Here is an 18,414-nt window from a genome sequence, read left to right on the forward strand (position 1 = left end):
ACACTGCAAACCTGGGGAGAATTACCCATTTATATACACACACACACACACACACACACACACACACACACACACACACACACACACACACTGCAAACCTGAGAAGACTACACATTACACGCACACTGCAAACCTGGGGAGAATTACCCATTTACACACACACACACTGCAAACCTGGGGAGAATTACCCATTTATATACACACACACACACACACACACACACACACACACACACACACACACACACACTGCAAACCTGAGAAGACTACACATTACACGCACACTGCAAACCTGGGGAGAATTACCCATTTACACACACACACACTGCAAACCTGGGGAGACTACACACTTACACACACACACACTGCAAACCTGGGGAGAATTAAATAAGTAATCCATAAAGCAGGTGAAAAAGAAACATCAACAAAAAGAAACCAACACAGGTCATGCAATATTTAAAGTGCTTTACTGATCCACTGGAGGTGGGAACGTAGCCTAGCAGGAGGTGTGAGGAGAATCAGGAACAGGGACCGTGCTGTTTGGTGATCCCCTGCACGGACACTCTCCGTAATCACACTGGTTTTATGACCACGGCCACTGAATCAATAATTCACTCGAGTCGTTTAACTCTGTGACACGGCGGTGGTTTGGGTGGGCTGACGCACCGACTGCAGGTGAGTCACCATGGCCGCTGAAACAGCAGAGGATAACAATCACAGGATCAGATTATCAGATTATGTCTGAATGCAAGAATGATCTGAGATTACTCCTGAAAAGGCAGGCCAAGTTAGTCCCTTTTTCCAGGTCCTAAAGCCCTACTGGTTTCATGTTTTATATTTGACACGCTGATTAGGCTGTGAAATGTTTATTACAGTTTTTTATGATTGTTTAAGCACAGTCTGAAAACAGGGCTCATTTCATCAACATACCACACATACCACACTCTACACCACAAGTAGCAGAACACTTCAGATCTTTTGCACCATGAAACTTCATTCAACACTATACAATGATTTATTAAAAAAAATTCTTAGTGTTTGGTGCACAAAGGGTTCATACAGTCTGATTCTGTTACACACTTGCATGTCTAAAACACTAACATTTCTGCTTTTCTGGTGTGAATTGCGTTTTTTTTCCCCAGAGATGGTGTTAAAGTACATTAATACATTAACCAAACACAAAGACCAGCACTGTAGCGTTTCTGGTCCGAGTGCCGCAGGGTGCAGAGTAGGACGCACAGACCTGATAAGCCGTTATTGAAAACCATGTGGTCATTGAGGGCATTCGTATGAATTCCTGAGGTGTATCACATTACTGGCCAAACCGGGTTTACTGTGGTGCTCTTGTTCCTTTAAGAACATGCCGCCTTTCCTCCTCCATGTTCTCCACCCACAGTCCCATGTAGACCAATCAAAACACACTTAAAGTGTCCCAGACAGTGTACAAGACATCAAACATGGAAGCCACTGAACGGGTACCAAACCGCAGCGATGTCGTACATGTAGTCAGAAACGTGTGACTGGTTTTACTGGAGAGAGAAGGTGTTTTTCACCTGTGCTCCATCTGAACCGTCTGGATTACTGCTGTGGCAGGATCTGCTGAGGTTGGGCTGAGCTCTCCCTCAAACCTGCTTTACAATGCAATCATTGTCTAATAAATGTGGCCCTGGTCTTCTTCATCCACACCCTCCTTCAGGTCCATCTCGCTCTCCTCCTCATCCTCACTCTTCTTCCTCCACACCCAGCCTCTTCCTCATCCTCACCCTCCTGTTTCCTCTTGTTTACTACAATGTTGTCTATTTTTGTAAACAGGTAAACTTTGTTTAATTCTTCTTATGCCTGATTGGTGAGATTACAATTAAACACCCAATTGTCTGCACACTGGACATCCTTCTTTGATCAATTGGTTCACATGTGTGGTGTTTTGGTTCACAGGTGAGGTGTTTTGGTTCACGTGTGGTGTTTTGGTTCCTGTGTGAGGTGTTTTCGTTCCCATTTGGTGTTTTGGTTCACAGGAGAGGCGTGGTATTCACAGGTGTGGTGTTTTGGTTCATGTGTGGTGTTTTGGTTCACAGGTGAGGTGTGGTATTCACAGGTGTGGTGTTTTGATTCATGTGTGCTGTTTTGGTTTACAGGAGGGGTGTGGTATTCACAGGTGTGGTGCTTTGGTTCACAGGTGGGGTGTTTTGGTTCATATGTGGTGTTTTTGTTCAAAGGTGAGGTGTTTTGGTTCACATGTGGTGTGGTGTTTACAGCTATGGTGTTTTGGTTCACAGGTGTGGTGTTTTGGTTTATAGGTGGGGTGTGGTGTTCAGAGAATTGCAAAGAAGTGACATGTTCATTTTCTGTGTCCTCTGAGTTTAGTATTTTACCAAATGTGTGAGGCTGAGACTGTCCAGAAGTGAGCCAAGGTTTTGCTCATTGAGTGTTAAGTTTCGCTATATATGTGTTATTTTTAATTTTAGTGTGTAAGCAGTCGTAAAAAGTGTAAAGTGCCTATTACAGAGCTCTGGTAAAGCCCTCAGAATTGCCAGCTCCACTCTGAGATGTCAGCTGTGCAGAAATCCATCCAATACTAGTCTATAGCAATTGCGTTAGTGCTACTTTCTCTGGCTGTAAATGAAATGATAAAAAAACAGCCTAGATGTGTTTTTCAGTGTAAAGTTGCTTTTTATATTGGTTCTGTGGCTGCATCTGGGATGCTGAGAGATTGCTGTGGTCCGTTTAAACGTGGGGTTGATTATGTAGTATTCCATACCTATAGTGTTTTATTATTTAGGAGTGAGCAGTGTAGATCTCTTTATATAAAAATGAAAGACCATTGTGAGTGTTGTGAGAGAAGGGAAATGAAAGAATTTAGTAAAGTGTCACTTCACCACTGAATTGACTGATTTAGCTGTCATCAATGTAATACAGACAAACTAGCTACATAATATAATTAGGTTAGGATTAGATTAGGATTAGGTTAGTTAGAGTGACCAGTCATAAATCTGTGGATTAATACAGTGCCATGCAATAAAACCTTTGCTTAAAAGTTTCCCATCCTAAAAAGAGGAACAGGAAGTTCAAAGACACACACACACACACCATAAATATAATTCTGATGTGTGCTGGAGTTCACGGGACACGAACTGGCTGTAGCAAAATAATCTTTTATTTTTCTTTGCATCTGCAAGCCAGCAGTCTTTTGTGAAATGGTTTATGCTTTCCAGATGTTGAACAGGACTGAATGTCCATGAGGCATGTTCTTGACCTCAGATACCTTGCCTGCATTATCCTGTGTGCGTGTGTATTAACACAACTTCACTATTTCACTGTCTTCGTCTACACACATATGTGCTTGGTATAGTGTCTTCAGAGGGGCTCAGGGCGTCGAGCCCCTCTGGACAAACACAGTCAACTATACAAAGACTCTTAACACTACATTTGCCCACCTTTATAACATGATTATAAGTTGCTCTGGATATGCTTGTGTGCCAAACGCGTAAACGTGAAAAGAGTATTTACAATTCTAAAAAGACGAGTTTAAGGTGATCAGAGCATGTGACCAGACAAGGGTTCACTACTGTGCTTTTAGTTGTCTTGCATCCAGTGTGTCTTTACGGCACAGAGGGCTGATTATGCTGACATCCCAGAACACACTTCTCCATGGCGTAGTTTATTGTAAGAAAAAGCGAGGCATTTTCCCACATAAAAGGAGAAAGCCTTTCTTCTGTCTTTCTGCTCTCTCGGTTTTCTCGGCATGCCAGCAGATTTCTTTCTAGAGAGGGTGGAGGCTGTGACCAGGCAGTCGGGCTGAACTCGGAGGGGCTGCTTAATTACAACTTCCTGAAATTAAATCTCGCCTCCGGTTTCACATATTGACCGGCGGAAAACGAACACGTTGCCTGCCCCCACACTCCTCTCACGTTGCTATAGCGAGAGTGTAAGTCTTGTTTTAAACTGTTTGGGTGTTCCTGGTCTGTCTTCCCCATAAACCACCAGAAGCAAAGCAGGCAGAACTGACGTGACTGAAGTCTTGGACAGTAGCAGATGCTCGGTCCACGTCTCTTACACATGAAAGACTCCTCAGCGCTTCCCTTAAGGCACATGCGGTTCTCCAGAGAGAAGACAGCCATTAGGGGACTGTGTGTCCTCAGTAGGCAAGATGGGTTTGCTCTTCATTATAGTCAACCTTATCACAGACTAGAGAAGTGCCACGAGTTAAGGGTGTGAAAGCTAGCTCCGTGGTTAAGGTACTTGACTTATAATCAGATGGTTGTTGGTTCAAGTCCTGCCACTGTTGGGCCCCTGAGCAAGACCCTTAACCCGCCATTACTCAAGTTGTACTCAGTCATAACTGTAAGGTGTAAAATTGTCAGCTAAATGTGGTGCATGTTTGGAAGCTAGCTAATAGTGTAAAAGTTAGCTCACTGTTTGAAAGCAGGCTAACTGTCATTACAGCTATCCATTTTCTTTCTGGAGTTGGACACAGAAATTATAAAGACTTACTGAAGACTGTTAATAGCTTTAACAGCTGTGTATTTTTGGGTGTTCCGGCTCTACGCTCCGTAGGATTTTCACCTGGTGTTTTCCCAGGCAAAGTAGACAGTTTGCAGGAGACCAGACTCAGCATTTCACACAGAGCCAGCAGTAACGGTGAAGTGAATGGTTTTGAGGTTTATTTCTCTATTAAAATGATTCCTCTAATGGTTAATTACCACATTAAAATGGTTTATCCCTATCAGTATCCATATCCTGGGAAGGCGTCAGAGTAAACTCTGCGTCAGTGTTGGTCTCCTGTGGAATGGCAGGAGCTTTGAGCTCTAGGGACTCTAGTTCAGCATGAGCTCTGAACTTTTCTGTCTCCTGGGAGTGTTCTAGTGTCCCATTGTCAAAACTGTTCCGAGCACTGGAAAGTTCCCACACTGGAAAAGTCCCACGATGAAAGCCATACAAAGCAGATCGTTACTCACTACGCTCAATTAGAAATTAGAAAAGGTATCACATTTACAGTTTGATTTTGAGAAAACATTAGAATGTTTGTTGTTCCTTGGTAATTATTAAAGTATGTTTGAATATGGACTCTCTTCCCTAATCCAAGTCATTTTGAATGATATATCGTCCCATTTATCCGTGTCTTGGCAGACCAACCAAAGGAAACAGCAACTCAAGAATCTTCAGTAGAATACAGGACAGACTGATTTAAAACAGGCCTGAAAGAGTGTGCTTCTGTGTGTGTACGTGTGTGTGTGTACGTGTGTGTGTGTCTCTGTGTGTGTGTACAGTACTGAAGGCTGGCGACAGGACAGGAAATTCAGACACTTACATAACAAACTAGCAATGATGGAGGAGAGGACTGGCTGACACACACACACACACACACACACACACACACACACACACCTTATCTCACACCGCCGTCATGCATGGATCAGATTAGAAGCATGCCTCCATGTTACAGATTTAGCGTAGATGTTCTGAGGCTGCTGTATATCTCAAAGGCAATCTTATGTTTACTCTGCATCTGATATTCAGCAGTCCCTTCCCTGGATAATATGCGGTGTACGTTCCCACAACGTGTGTAACCACTTCATCTTTTCTCCGCCTCTGTTCAAACAAAACCATCAAATAAACATCCCATTATTGGCATCACACAGAAATTTGTCAGCGGTGAGTGGTCTTTGGCGGCCAAAGCTGTTTGTCTGGCCTCAGACTCTTAGATTAAGGATTGTGGGGGAGCCTCATGAAATAGAGATATGTCCTAATGGCTGGATTAGCGTGGGCGCATGTTGGAGCACGAAAGGCATCGTCCTCCTCTCGGTAATTGACGGGCTGTATTTCTGGACCTCTGCGAGGGGCCACTCTCTTGGCGGAATGCCCAGGCTTCGATCATCGCGTTTCCAAACCGGAGAACATCGTGACACTCCTGATTTACGACACCCCACCCTTCCCTCGCCCGGCCCCGGGAAGCCCAAGCATCGCGCCCTGCCAGTCTCAGACGCGGCTCTCTGCCTGCGTATAGGGCAGCAGGATACACTCTCTGTGCTTTTCTGGGGGTTCCACACAGAGAGGAAGAGGAGGAGGACTCCAGCCTGCCGCGGGGACCACGGACTGTTGGTTGGGAGAGCGGAGCAAAGATAAGTGCTTCGGATGAAAAGAGAGCAGGGGGAACCCTAGGAAAAGAGGAGCGCGGAGAGGAGGTCTCGGCCGAGGAGAGGACCAGCGCGGATTAGCTCACACCACCTCTCCTGCTTTCACAGAGCTGTTCACAGAACTTTTCCTTCTCCATGGATGTGAACTGCAACACAGGTGGGTAGCCTGGCAACCACATTACTCCTGTCCCACAGAGGCTCGTTATTGGCCAGCGAAAGAGAAAATGGAGGAGGAAGGCGAAGAGTTTCATTTGCATTTTAAAACTTTCAGAGGTCTTTCTCCTGTTCCGCTGCTTGGACTTGCTCGTCAGGAGTCGTTGGCCAGTTTGATAATGATGTGTGGTTTTGGTGTACTAGCTCAATTTTCCTTATTGGCGCACTGCGGTCTACAGTAAAGGCAAAATTGATGGCAGTTAATTAGACAGGGCCATTCTTCTCTTCCTCTCTATTGCTTGCTCAGTAGTTAAGCGCTCCTCTCCTGGAGGGATTTCAAACCGATCCAGGCAGAGACAATTTTTAAGAGTTTCCTCTCGACACCCGCAGACCTAATCTTCGTGCATTCCGTTCTTCCAGGCTGTCTTCAGATGTAACGTGGAACTCTGAAGTGACAGGGCTTTGATCGCCCTGTCCCCGCGTGCTCCGTTACTAACTGAGGCATTAGGTGGGAGAAAAGCTCGAGTTTCCAGCTCTCTTCGGAGTGTTTCCTTCAGCAGTGTCATGCTCCTGCTGTGTGAAGCTCTACGTTTTCACGAACGCCCGGTCCTGTGTTCGTAATATTACACGCTCAGGGGGACGCATGGTGGCCACGGGCGGTGCCGCTTATTACTATAACAGGACTCGCATCTGGAGCGCAGAGCATTCCGAGCCCACGTAACGGTGTTCTTCCAGACCTCCAAGGGTGGCTGGGACAGCTCCCAGAGGAGAAGGGCGGTTACTTATCCTGGTGTGACTCCGGTGGTGGAGTGTTGTGAGCAGAAGGGCAGTTTGGCTCCCGCTAGGACGGAGCCCGGGACATCCACCTCCTCATGAGCTGAGCAGCACTAAGCAGATAAACATACACATTTCTAGTGCACAGCCGGGGAGATCTGAGGTCTCGGGGTTTTCCCAAGGTTCCACGGAGGCTACAGTTAGGAAGTGTGGAGGGAACCTCTCCACCAGTCACCCTCTCCAGAGGCTTGGGAAGCAGATGTCATGAACCTGATCCAACATCGAGCCGTTCCATTTACTCAGCAGCACATGTCCGTGTGTGTACGCACACACACATACAAACACACGCGTGAACTTGCACACACACAAACACAAACACGCACATTCAATTTGATGCGTGACTTAGAGAAAAAGACCCCCGTCTGATTCAACAGGGCCTTCCTGAGTTTAAACCTTGTAGGACATGATTTCATTAGACACAATCAGATATGTCAGACACAGTGAGACATGTATTTTATTGTCCTGTATCAAGTTTGTTTCGTATCCATGTGTCTGTTAGTCAGCAGGCAGTGAAAATGAACATACTGTTGGAAATTATTAAGAATTACAGTTCCTACTTTTGATGTAGAAGCAAATATATTTGGATTTTAGATTTAATTGTTTTTGTTTTTGTGCTTTTTCTTCTGCCATGTACACCTACAAAGGTGAGTGTGAAAGGTCAGGGAACACTCAGGGGGAGAGCAGATACAGAGAGAGAGCAGACCCAGGGAGAGAGCAGACTCAGAGAGAGAGAGCAGACTCAGAGAGAGAGCAGATTCAGGGAGAGAGAGCAGACTCAGGGAGAGAGCAGAGTCAGGGAGAGAGAGCAGACTCAGAGAGAGAGAGCAGACTCAGAGAGAGAGCAGATTCAGGGAGAGAACAGATTCAGAGAGAGAGCAGAGTCAGGGAGAGAGAGCAGAGTCAGGAAGAGAACAGAGTCAGGGAGAGAGAGCAGACTCAGGGAGAGAGAGCAGACTCAGAGAGAGAGCAGAGTCAGGGAGAGAGAGCAGACTCAGAGAGAGAGCAGAGTCAGGGAGAGAGAGCAGAGTCAGGGAGAGAACAGACTCAGAGAGAGCAGACTCAGGGAGAGAGAGCAGACTCAGAGAGAGAGCAGTCAGGGAGAGAAAGTAGACTCAGGGAGAGAGAGCAGACTCAGAGAGAGAGCAGAGTCAGGGAGAGAGAGCAGACTCAGAGAGAGAGCAGAGTCAGGGAGAGAAAGTAGACTCAGGGAGAGAGAGCAGACTCAGAGAGAGAGCAGAGTCAGGGAGAGAGAGCAGACTCAGAGAGAGAGCAGAGTCAGGGAGAGAAAGTAGACTCAGGGAGAGAGAGCAGACTCAGAGAGAGAGCAGAGTCAGCGAGAGAGAGCAGACTCGGAGAGAGCAGAGTCAGGGAGAGAGAACAGACTCAGAGAGAGAGCAGACTCAGAGAGAGAGCAGAGTCAGGGAGAGAGCGCAGACTCACGGAGAGAGCAGAGTCAGGGAGAGAGAGCAGACTCAGGGAGAGCAGAGTCAGGGAGAGAGAGCAGAGTCAGGGAGAGAGAGCAGACTCAGAGAGAGAGCAGAGTCAGGGAGAGAGAGCAGACTTGGAGAGAGAGCAGAGTCAGGGAGAGAGAGAGCAGACTCAGGGAGAGAGCAGAGTCAGGGAGAGAGAGCAGACTCAGAGAGAGAGCAGAGTCAGGGAGAGAGCGCAGACTCAGGGAGAGAGCAGAGTCAGGGAGAGAGAGCAGACTCAGGGAGAGCAGAGTCAGGGAGAGAGAGCAGAGTCAGGGAGAGAGCAGAGTCAGGGAGAGAGAGCAGACTCAGAGAGAGCAGATTCAGGGAGAGAGAGCAGACTGAGGGAGAGAGCAGAGTCAGGGAGAGAGAGCAGACTCAGGGAGAGAGAGCAGACTCAGAGAGAGAGCAGAGTCAGGGAGAGAGAGCAGACTCAGAGAGAGAGCAGAGTCAGGGAGAGAACAGACTCAGAGAGAGCAGACTCAGGGAGAGACGGCAGACTCAGACAGAGCAGAGTCAGGGAGAGAGAGCAGACTCAGAGAGAGAGAGCAGACTCAGAGAGAGAGCAGATTCAGGGAGAGAACAGATTCAGAGAGAGAGCAGAGTCAGGGAGAGAGAGCAGAGTCAGGAAGAGAACAGTCTCAGAGAGAGCAGACTCAGGGAGAGCAGAGTCAGGGAGAGAGAGCAGAGTCAGGGAGAGAGAGCAGAGTCAGGGAGAGAGAGCAGACTCAGGGAGAGAGCAGAGTCAGGGAGAGAGAGCAGACTCAGGGAGAGAGCAGAGTCAGGGAGAGAGAGCAGACTCAGGGAGAGAGAGCAGAGTCAGGGAGAGAAAGCAGACTCAGGGAGAGAGCAGAGTCAGGGAGAGAGAGCAGACTCAGGGAGAGAGAGCAGACTCAGAGAGAGAGCAGAGTCAGGGAGAGAGAGCAGACTCAGAGAGAGAGCAGAGTCAGGGAGAGAGAGCAGAGTCAGGGAGAGAACAGACTCAGAGAGAGCAGACTCAGGGAGAGACGGCAGACTCAGACAGAGCAGAGTCAGGGAGAGAGAGCAGACTCAGAGAGAGAGAGCAGATTCAGGGAGAGAACAGATTCAGAGAGAGAGCAGAGTCAGGGAGAGAGAGCAGAGTCAGGAAGAGAACAGTCTCAGAGAGAGCAGACTCAGGGAGAGACAGCAGACTCAGAGAGAGCAGACTCAGAGAGAGAGCAGAGTCAGGGAGAGAGAGCAGATTCAGAGAGAGAGCAGAGTCAGGGAGAGAAAGTAGACTCAGGGAGAGAGAGCAGACTCAGAGAGAGAGCAGAGTCAGGGAGAGAGAGCAGACTCAGAGAGAGAACAGACTCAGAGAGAGAGAGCAGACTCAGGGAGAGAACAGACTCAAAGAGAGAGAGCAGATACGTGAAAGTCCCACACCTATTTCCATTTTTAAGTTCAATTTGCCTCATTCTTGGAAAAGCAGCTAAATGACTGAGCTGAGACTATAAATCCCTGTGATCAGAAAGACAGAGAGAATAAGGAGGTGATAGAGAGGAGAGTGATGGAGAGACAAAAGAGAGGAGAGAGGAAAAAAGATTGGAAGAATAAAAAGGACCTTATAGCCATGACGATTTAAGAGGGGGCTGACTCCTCCTGGATTACTCCTGCTGGGTCTTGTGCTGGTTGATTTCTGTTCTGTAATATCACACCTCATATTTATGGTCCTCGTTGGAGAGGTCACATACTGAAGTCTCTGATGATATGTCACGTCCTGGCACCATGGCAACCGGTCATGATGACATGACAACAAGAAATAGATTCTCATGCTGTGAGTGTTTTCCATGTGAATTCAGGCAAGGAAATAAGACAGAGTGTCGCCTCATGGGACAGAGAGCTTTTCCCACTCGTGCATACGGCTTCCTGTTGGGAATGACATACTCCAGCTTGGTATTTTGGTGATCCTCACACTAGCATATCTGTCTAAACTGACTTTTCATAAATAAAGAGCCTTTTATAATAAACAGAATTTGAGAATAGCAAATAGACACAGCAGACTCTGAATGCAGAACCAGTTAACATTTCCACAGCTTGTCCCAGGCTTTCTTTCACACCTCCTTGATGCCCCCTGTGAGTAATAACCATGACGAAATGGTTCTGGGTACTATAGAATGTAGCTTTGATGTCGAATGGCTGTGTTGCGGTTAGCAGTATGTGGTTTGAAGACATTATATAGTGCCTGTCCTTATCTCTGTCCATTTGTGTTGATGTTTACTGGTCTATTTAGAGCTTTCAGTGATGTTGACATTCCAACAGACTTCAAATAACCTGGATGTGTTTGTCTCCATGTGTATGCATATCAGCAGTACTGGAGGGTATGTGGCCTTGTGTGTGTGTGTGTGTGTGTGTGTGTTTAGGCTGACACACAGTGAGGTAATGCCATCGCTGTCTTGTGTGTGTGTGTCTGTTTGGATGTGTTTAGGCTAAAACACAGTGAGGTAATGCCATCGCTATTTTGTATGTGTGTGTGTGTGTGGGTGTGTGTATGTGTGTGTGTGTGTGTGTGTGTGTGTGTGTGTGTGTGTGTGTGTGGGTGTGTGGGTGGGTGTGTGGGTGTGTGGGTGTGTGTGTGGGTGTGTGTGTGTGTGTTTAGGCTGACACACAGTGAGGTAATGCCATCGCTGTCTTGTGTGTGTGTGTCTGTTTGGATGTGTTTAGGCTAAAACACAGTGAGGTAATGCCATCGCTATTTTGTATGTGTGTGTGTGTGTGTGTGTGTGTGTGTGTGTGTGTGTGTGTGTGTGTGTGTGTGTGTGTGTGTGTGTGTGTGTGCGCGCACCATCACTGTCTTATTCCCTAAAGCCCATTCTTTCGACTCAGCTCTTTCCCATCGAGCAGTTCAATCCCTCAATCCCCCAGTGGCGTCTGCCCAGGCTCAGTTCTCGGGAAGCTGCGATGAGAGCTAGCAAAGCAGGGAGCATGCTAGGGTCACGGCACACAAGGCTGTGTGTGTGTGTGTGTGTGTATGTGTATGTGTGTGTGTGTCGAGGAGAGAGAGAGAGAGCTACTGAGTCACCATGTTACTGTGAGCAGTAACAGAGGCTGCTGTATCCACGTGTTTATTGACTATACGGGTCTCATGTCCAGTAATGTTCCACTCGTACATAAATGAGACCCGGCAGGCATCACAGTGATAGAGTGACTAGTGAACATGCACCAAAAAGTGCGAGCTGACCAGTGAGGTTTCAGCAGCTGCAGCACGTGGTGTTCGCCCATCTTACGGGCCATGCGAAGCCGCTGCATACCGCTCACGCAGTTAAACAGGTGCTTGGCGTATGAGCCTGGCTGCGTCATTCCCGTTGAAGGTGCGCATGTTGTTTGGGGGAGTGCAGCAGGTGGGGTCTTGTGTCACCTGCCCAACCACGAGCCTCTGTGGGAACGTGGCGGGCTCGTGCGCGAAGAGGAACTCAGACCAAAAGCTGACAGGTGGCGTCAAAACGGACATTGTTTTCGAGTTTTAGTTTGGTCGGGCCCGACGGACATTTCATCAACAGTTCGAAGCCTAGATTTTAATATGCACTGATTCTTTTAATAGAAATTATTGTTGACCTCCATCCATGTGATGTCTTATCAAAAGCCAGCACAAAAAATCTACCCTCTTCCTTGGTGGGTGATGAGTTGTCCCGGTTGGCGGGTGATGAGTTCTCACGGACGGTGGGTGATGAGTTGTCACGGACGGTGGGTGATGAGTTGTCCCGGTCGGTGGGTGATGAGTTGTCACAGTTGGCGGGTGATGAGTTCTCACGGACGGTGGGTGATGAGTTCTCACGGACGGTGGGTGATGAGTTGTCACGGACGGTGGGTGATGAGTTGTCCCGGTCGGCGGGTGATGAGTTGTCACAGTTGGCGGGTGATGAGTTCTCACGGACGGTGGGTGATGAGTTCTCACGGACGGTGGGTGATGAGTTGTCACGGACGGTGGGTGATGAGTTGTCCCGGTCGGTGGGTGATGAGTTGTCACAGTTGGCGGGTGATGAGTTCTCACGGACGGTGGGTGATGAGTTCTCACGGACGGTGGGTGATGAGTTGTCACGGACGGTGGGTGATGAGTTGTCCCGGTCGGTGGGTGATGAGTTGTCACAGTTGGTGGGTGATAAGGGTTTCTGATTGACACATCACTCTGCTGCGAATGACCTCCGCGTGAGCTAAACTTTCGCCACCGGCGTGCCATTACCTGACAGCTAGGCTAGATCCTCTCCTAATTGAATATGTCACGGGCAAATGTAGAGGATTTATTGTTTGGCTTGGGGACTGTTCTCTTACCTGCGTGACACGCGGGTGGGAAGTGTACTCTGAGCTGATGTAGGGGTTGTGAGGCCCAGAGTGTCGTTAAACTTGGACCAGTAGACTTTATGTGGACTGTCTGACCTGACCCCATATAGATTAAAAGGCATCTCAGACAGTTCTTTTTAAATCTAAAAATTAACATGGATGTTTTGTTAGAACACCGTGCAGTGTTTTCTAGCTAGCTGGGCAAAATGAAAAAATACCCAGGGAGTGGTAAAGTCTGGGTTTGGCACTTCTGTGCAGTGGGCCCTTAATTAATTTTACACCCTCCTCAACCTGACTGTTCGTGAGGTTAATAAAGAGCCGGGTAATGAAGGGTCCATGTCACCCACAACTGGACCAACTCTAAAAGTGGCCCAATGTTTTTTACTGTAATACGACACTGCCCAAGTTCTGGCTGAGCTCAGTGAGAGATGAGCTATTTTAGACTGAGAGGAACAGACATATAGCATGTCTGTTTATCAAGGTGGCCTCATATAACCCTGACACTTCAATGATGGTAAATCACACTCAGATATCACTCCTTGGATATGGCAGTCACATTTCTGAATGAGGATTCACTCAATAACCCTTTCTTACGTAGCATGGTATGGACTGTAGGGCACCTTGGACCTAGTGACAATTAACGCGTTCTTTTCGAACTTTTGGACAAAACTGATCTTTCTCAAGTAATGTAATTTCTAAGCAGTAATGGTGTATTTTTATGTTTCAAGTATGGCCATAGGGCAGGTAACAGCACAGTTTGCACTCCTAAAGGTGACCAATAATCTGTCACTTGCCATTCTTTCATGATGGAGCCAGAATTATTGTTTCTGCTCAACCTTTCAGGAGGTTGTTTGACCATGTTGTACACCTGAAATGTCTAGACAGGGGTGCTAGAATCAAAGGACTAGCACATAAACGGTTTATCTCCTGGACACATCAGCACCTGGACCTCCTGGCTACATCAGCAAGTGCATTGATGATGTTACTGTCTCCAAGACCATCACCACACACCCCAACCAAAGCCATGGATGCCTGCTGAGGTGCGCATGCTACTGAGGACCCGTGACTCAGCCTTCAGAACAGGTGACAGAGAGGCTCTCAGGAAAACAAGAGCCAAACTGTCATGTGCGATCAGAAAAGCAAAGCATGCACACACACAGAGGATCCATGGACACTTCAAAGACACTGGTGACACACGGCGCATGTGGGAGGGCGTTCGGGCCATTACTAACTACAGGAAAACATCACCTTCCTGTGACAGTGATGCCATCTTCCCAGATGCACTGAATGACTTCTATGCACGGTTTGAAGCGCAGAACAATGTTGCAGCAGAAAAGTCCATCCCTCCGCAAAATGACCAGGTGCTGTGCCTGACGGCGGCTGATGTGAGGCGTACTCTGCGTGGAGTTAACCCACGGAAAGCTGCTGGACCAGACAACATCCCGGGTCGTGTGCTCAGAGAATGTGCTGACCAGCTTGCAGATGTCCTGACAGACATCTTCAATATCTCTCTGAGCTGCGCCGTGGTCCCAACATGCTTCAAGACCCCCACCATCATCCCCGTGCCTAAGAAGCCCACAGTGTCGTGTCTCAATGACTACCGTCCCATCGTACTCACATCCATCATCATGAAATGCTTCGAGAGATGAGGCCATCTCTACCACACTTCATCTGGCACTCACACATCTGGATAAAAAGGGCACCTATGTAAGAATGCTGTTCATAGACTTCAGTTCAGCATTCAACACCATTGTTCCTCAGCATCTGATTGGAAAGTTGAGCTTACTGGGCTTGAACACCTCCCTCTGCAACTGGATCCTGGATTTCTTGATTGGTAGACCTCAGTCAGTCCAGATTTGGAGCAGCACTTCTAACACCACCACACTGAGTACTGGTGCTCCCCAGGGCAGCGTACTCAGCCCTCTGCCCTCATGACTGTGCAGCGATGCACAGTTCGAATCACATCATCAAGTTTGCTGATGACACGACCGTGGTGGGTCTCATCAACAAAGACAACGAGTCAGCATACAGAGAGGAGGTGCGAGAACTGGTGAGCTGGTGTAAGGTCAACAACCTGTATCTGAATGTTGACAGGACAAAAGAAATGGTTGTTGACTTCAGGAGAGCAAGGTGAGATCACTCCCCGCTTGCCATCAACGGCTCCTCAGTGGAGATCGTCAAGAACATCAAGTTCCTTGGTGTTCACATAGCGGAGAACCTCACCTGGACCCTGAACACCAGTTCCATCACCAAGACAGCCCAGCAACGTCTTTACTTCCTTCAGAAGCTGAGGGAAGCCCATCTCCCATCACCCATCCTCACTACCTTCTACAGAGGTACTGTAGAGAGCATCCTGAGCAGCTGCATCATTACCTGGTTTGGGAACTGCACCGTCTTTGACCACAAGACCCTCCAGAGAATAGTGAGAACAGCTGAGAAGATCATTGGGGTCTCTCTTCCCTCCATCACGAACATCTACATAACACGCTGCATCCGGAAAGCCACCAACATTGTGAAAGACGCCACACACCCCTCACATGAACTGTTCACCCTTTTGCCATCTGGAAGAAGGTACCGCAGCATCCAGTCCTGCACCTCCAGACTGTGCAACAGCTTCTTCCCAGAAGCCATCAGACTCCTGAACTCTGGCTAACTCCAATTCCAATTCAGATTCCAAAATGGGCACTTTTATACATGCTAATACACAGTCTCACACACACACACACACACACACACACACACACACACACACACACACACACACACACACACACACACACACACACACACACACACACACACACATACATATTTATACACACACTCACACATTGTTTTGCATCAGACTAGTGCTGAAGTCAAACCTCACACAAATAAGCTATGCATTCCTGCTGCAGACTTGCACATTATCCTACTTGCTGCTAGAGTACTGCATTAAACCAGCACTGTACTCTGAACTGTTCTGGCTGCTACCGGTGACTGCTATGTTCAGGGTAACATGTCACTGACTCCTATGCACAATGAGGAACATTGTCTCATTTTTGTTGTGTACTTGTATATAGCTGAAATGACAATAAAACCTCTTTGAACTTTCGAACTTGAACATTGACAGAGACTTTGCAGTTAGCGGTCACCTGTTCCTCGTTACCTGTGGCATTACCCACAGGTCCATATTAGGGCATCTTATTTTCAGTCTTTACAATTATTCTCACTTATCTTCTTTGCTATCCTAATGACACTGATTTGTCTTCTCTTCAGTTTTGGTAATGACACCTTCTTTCGGATCTCTGAAATTAAAAGGCTGACAGATTTCCCCCCCCCCCCCCCCCCCCAATTTAGTGGAAATAATTTTATTAGTGGAAATAATTTTATTTAACTCATCTCAAACGAGACAATCAAATGGAATGCGGTTGTGAAAGGTAACAGAGACTTTTGTAAAAGTACTGCGTTTGTCGTTTTGTTTCTTCTGAAAAGCTAATACATGACTCTCATCTCACTTCTGTTTCCATCATTCACAATATATGACTGTCAGTCTTTATATCCTTACACAATAAAGATGAAATAAAGATGAAATTGTCATTCCAGTATGCAGTGCAGGGTCTGACTGTATAAAGGTCTTAATGGACAAGCCCCCTCCTACATCACCGGTCTGCTCATCTTTATATAGACTATCCAGCTCTGTTTCATTTGCTCTACTTACTAAAGGTAACGTGATTAGAAAGCATTTGATGGGTGCTAAAAAGAAAGTAGAGTTGTAGTGGTGTGTGTCTGTGCGTGCTTGTGTGTGTGTGTGTGTGTGTGTGTGTGTGTACGCGCACATGTGTGCTTTATCACCACTGGCTGTGGCTCAAAATCAATGGCTCACAGAGAGAGCGAGTGAGCGAGAATGTATTGAGATCTCATTGAGAGTGTCACGAACTGTTAAAAACTGGCCAGCGGAAAACTGAATTAGCCTTGTGAGTGTTGACAGACAGGCATCTCGCTGTGATCCTAGAATGCCTCACTGCATCAGTATTAAACCCAGGGTGTGCAGTATGTAAACATACTGACCTAAAAATGCCCGAAAAATGCCCTAAATCTGGCATTTCCTTTAACTAGTACTTATTGTAGGGTATTATTTAATACACTCATGTTGACTAACAAACTCTAGTACTTATTTACTGCACTGATTTTTGTCTGTTATAGAGTTTATATGTATTTTGTACTTCTAGGTATCAGAAGTGATACTGTATCTCTAAAGTATTCTAGATCATTGGTATCTTGGACTCTAACTTTCTGTACTGTACTAGGATGTAGTCTATGAGGAAATGGCAAAGCACTTTTGTAAGTCGCTCTGGATAAGAACGTTTGCTAAATGCCATAAATGTAATTGTAAACATACACAGTAATGCAGTCAGCCACATAACCTACACATATCCATCCACAGCCACATAAACTCCTGTGGTGACAGAGAATGGTGCCCCCTGAAGGAGAGAGGGTGATATGACAGGGATCATCACTGCAGCGGTCAGCGTACACGTTTACCAGCTGGTGGACCTGGGTACAAGATCTTAGACAGAACCTCCTATTGGACCTGGCTTGAGACTTGTTTACCACATGTTTGGAGCTGGGTTTGAGACTTGTTGACCACATGTTGGGGCTGAGTTTAAGACTTGTTGACCACATGTTGGAGGTGGGTTTGAGACTTGTTGACCACATGTTGGAGCTGCGTTTGAGACTTGTTGACCACATGTTGGAGCTGCCTTTGAGACTTGTTGACCACATGTTGGAGCTGCGTTTGAGACTTGTTGACCACATGTTGGAGCTACGTTTGAGACTTGTTGACCACATGTTGGAGCTGCGTTTGAGACTTGTTGACCACATGTTGGAGATGGGTTTGAGACCTTAGGCATAACCTCCACATTCACACTAGGAACTTCTACTCATTTTTGTCCATATATACAGTTTTCAGTTAAATCAAATTTGGAGCAGTTGCTAACTTTCCAATGCACAGTTTGTCTTAGGTTTAGAAATAACTACTTGCTATGCTATGATTGATTGTCCTCAATTCATTCCACCAACTATGGACACCATGAGCAGTTTGCCATGGTAACTGAGCCCAGGACCTGAATGAGCATTGCCCTGTTTAGGCTTCTGTGGCACTTCCATGTTCTTCAGAGAGTTCCATCACACTGTAGGACTCCTGTGATGTGAATGTTGCTCTGGTTCCTTTGCTGCTCCCAAGACAGCAGGACTTAAGAAACTGATAAAGCCTCTGCCCCCGACCTGACCCGACCTGACCCGACCTGATCTGACATGACCTGACGTGACCTAGGGATTTCAGGGCATCTCCACTGATATCAGGATTCACTGAGCTTTATGGGCCTATTCTATCACACTGGTCATCAGTGGAACACAATGCATGATGGGGAAATAATGAGGAAAGTGTTCCGATGTTGCTGGTACAGAGACGTGTTTTCATTTGAACCAGCTGACAGTATCACAGATAATCAGACTCTCAATCATATCCCCCCCCCCACCAACACAAA

General features: G+C 47.0%; 1 protein-coding gene across 10 annotated transcripts in view; it reads left to right on the forward strand.

The window, feature by feature from the left end:
* arhgap24 (Rho GTPase activating protein 24) overlaps nt 1–18,414 on the forward strand; it is a 102,422-nt gene that overhangs the window by 54,657 nt on the left and 29,351 nt on the right. The window contains exons 1-2 of one of the 10 annotated variants that reach the window (XM_081719448.1): nt 5,782–6,291; nt 6,708–6,795. The exons of 7 other annotated variants lie outside the window; for them this stretch is intronic. Coding sequence is in view for 1 of the 3 variants with exons in the window: in XM_035526714.2 (XP_035382607.1) it covers nt 6,270–6,291 (22 nt within the window). In the remaining 2 variants the exon portion in view is untranslated. Of the gene's footprint in view, nt 1–5,781; nt 6,292–6,707; nt 6,796–18,414 lie in introns of those variants that run through there. 2 more of the 10 variants (XM_035526714.2, XM_081719451.1) reach the window with 2 other exon arrangements.

Source organism: Electrophorus electricus, chromosome 8, assembly GCF_041902795.1.
Source record: "Electrophorus electricus isolate QZ-2024a chromosome 8, ASM4190279v1, whole genome shotgun sequence".
NCBI classification, from domain to species: Eukaryota; Metazoa; Chordata; class Actinopteri; order Gymnotiformes; family Gymnotidae; genus Electrophorus; species Electrophorus electricus.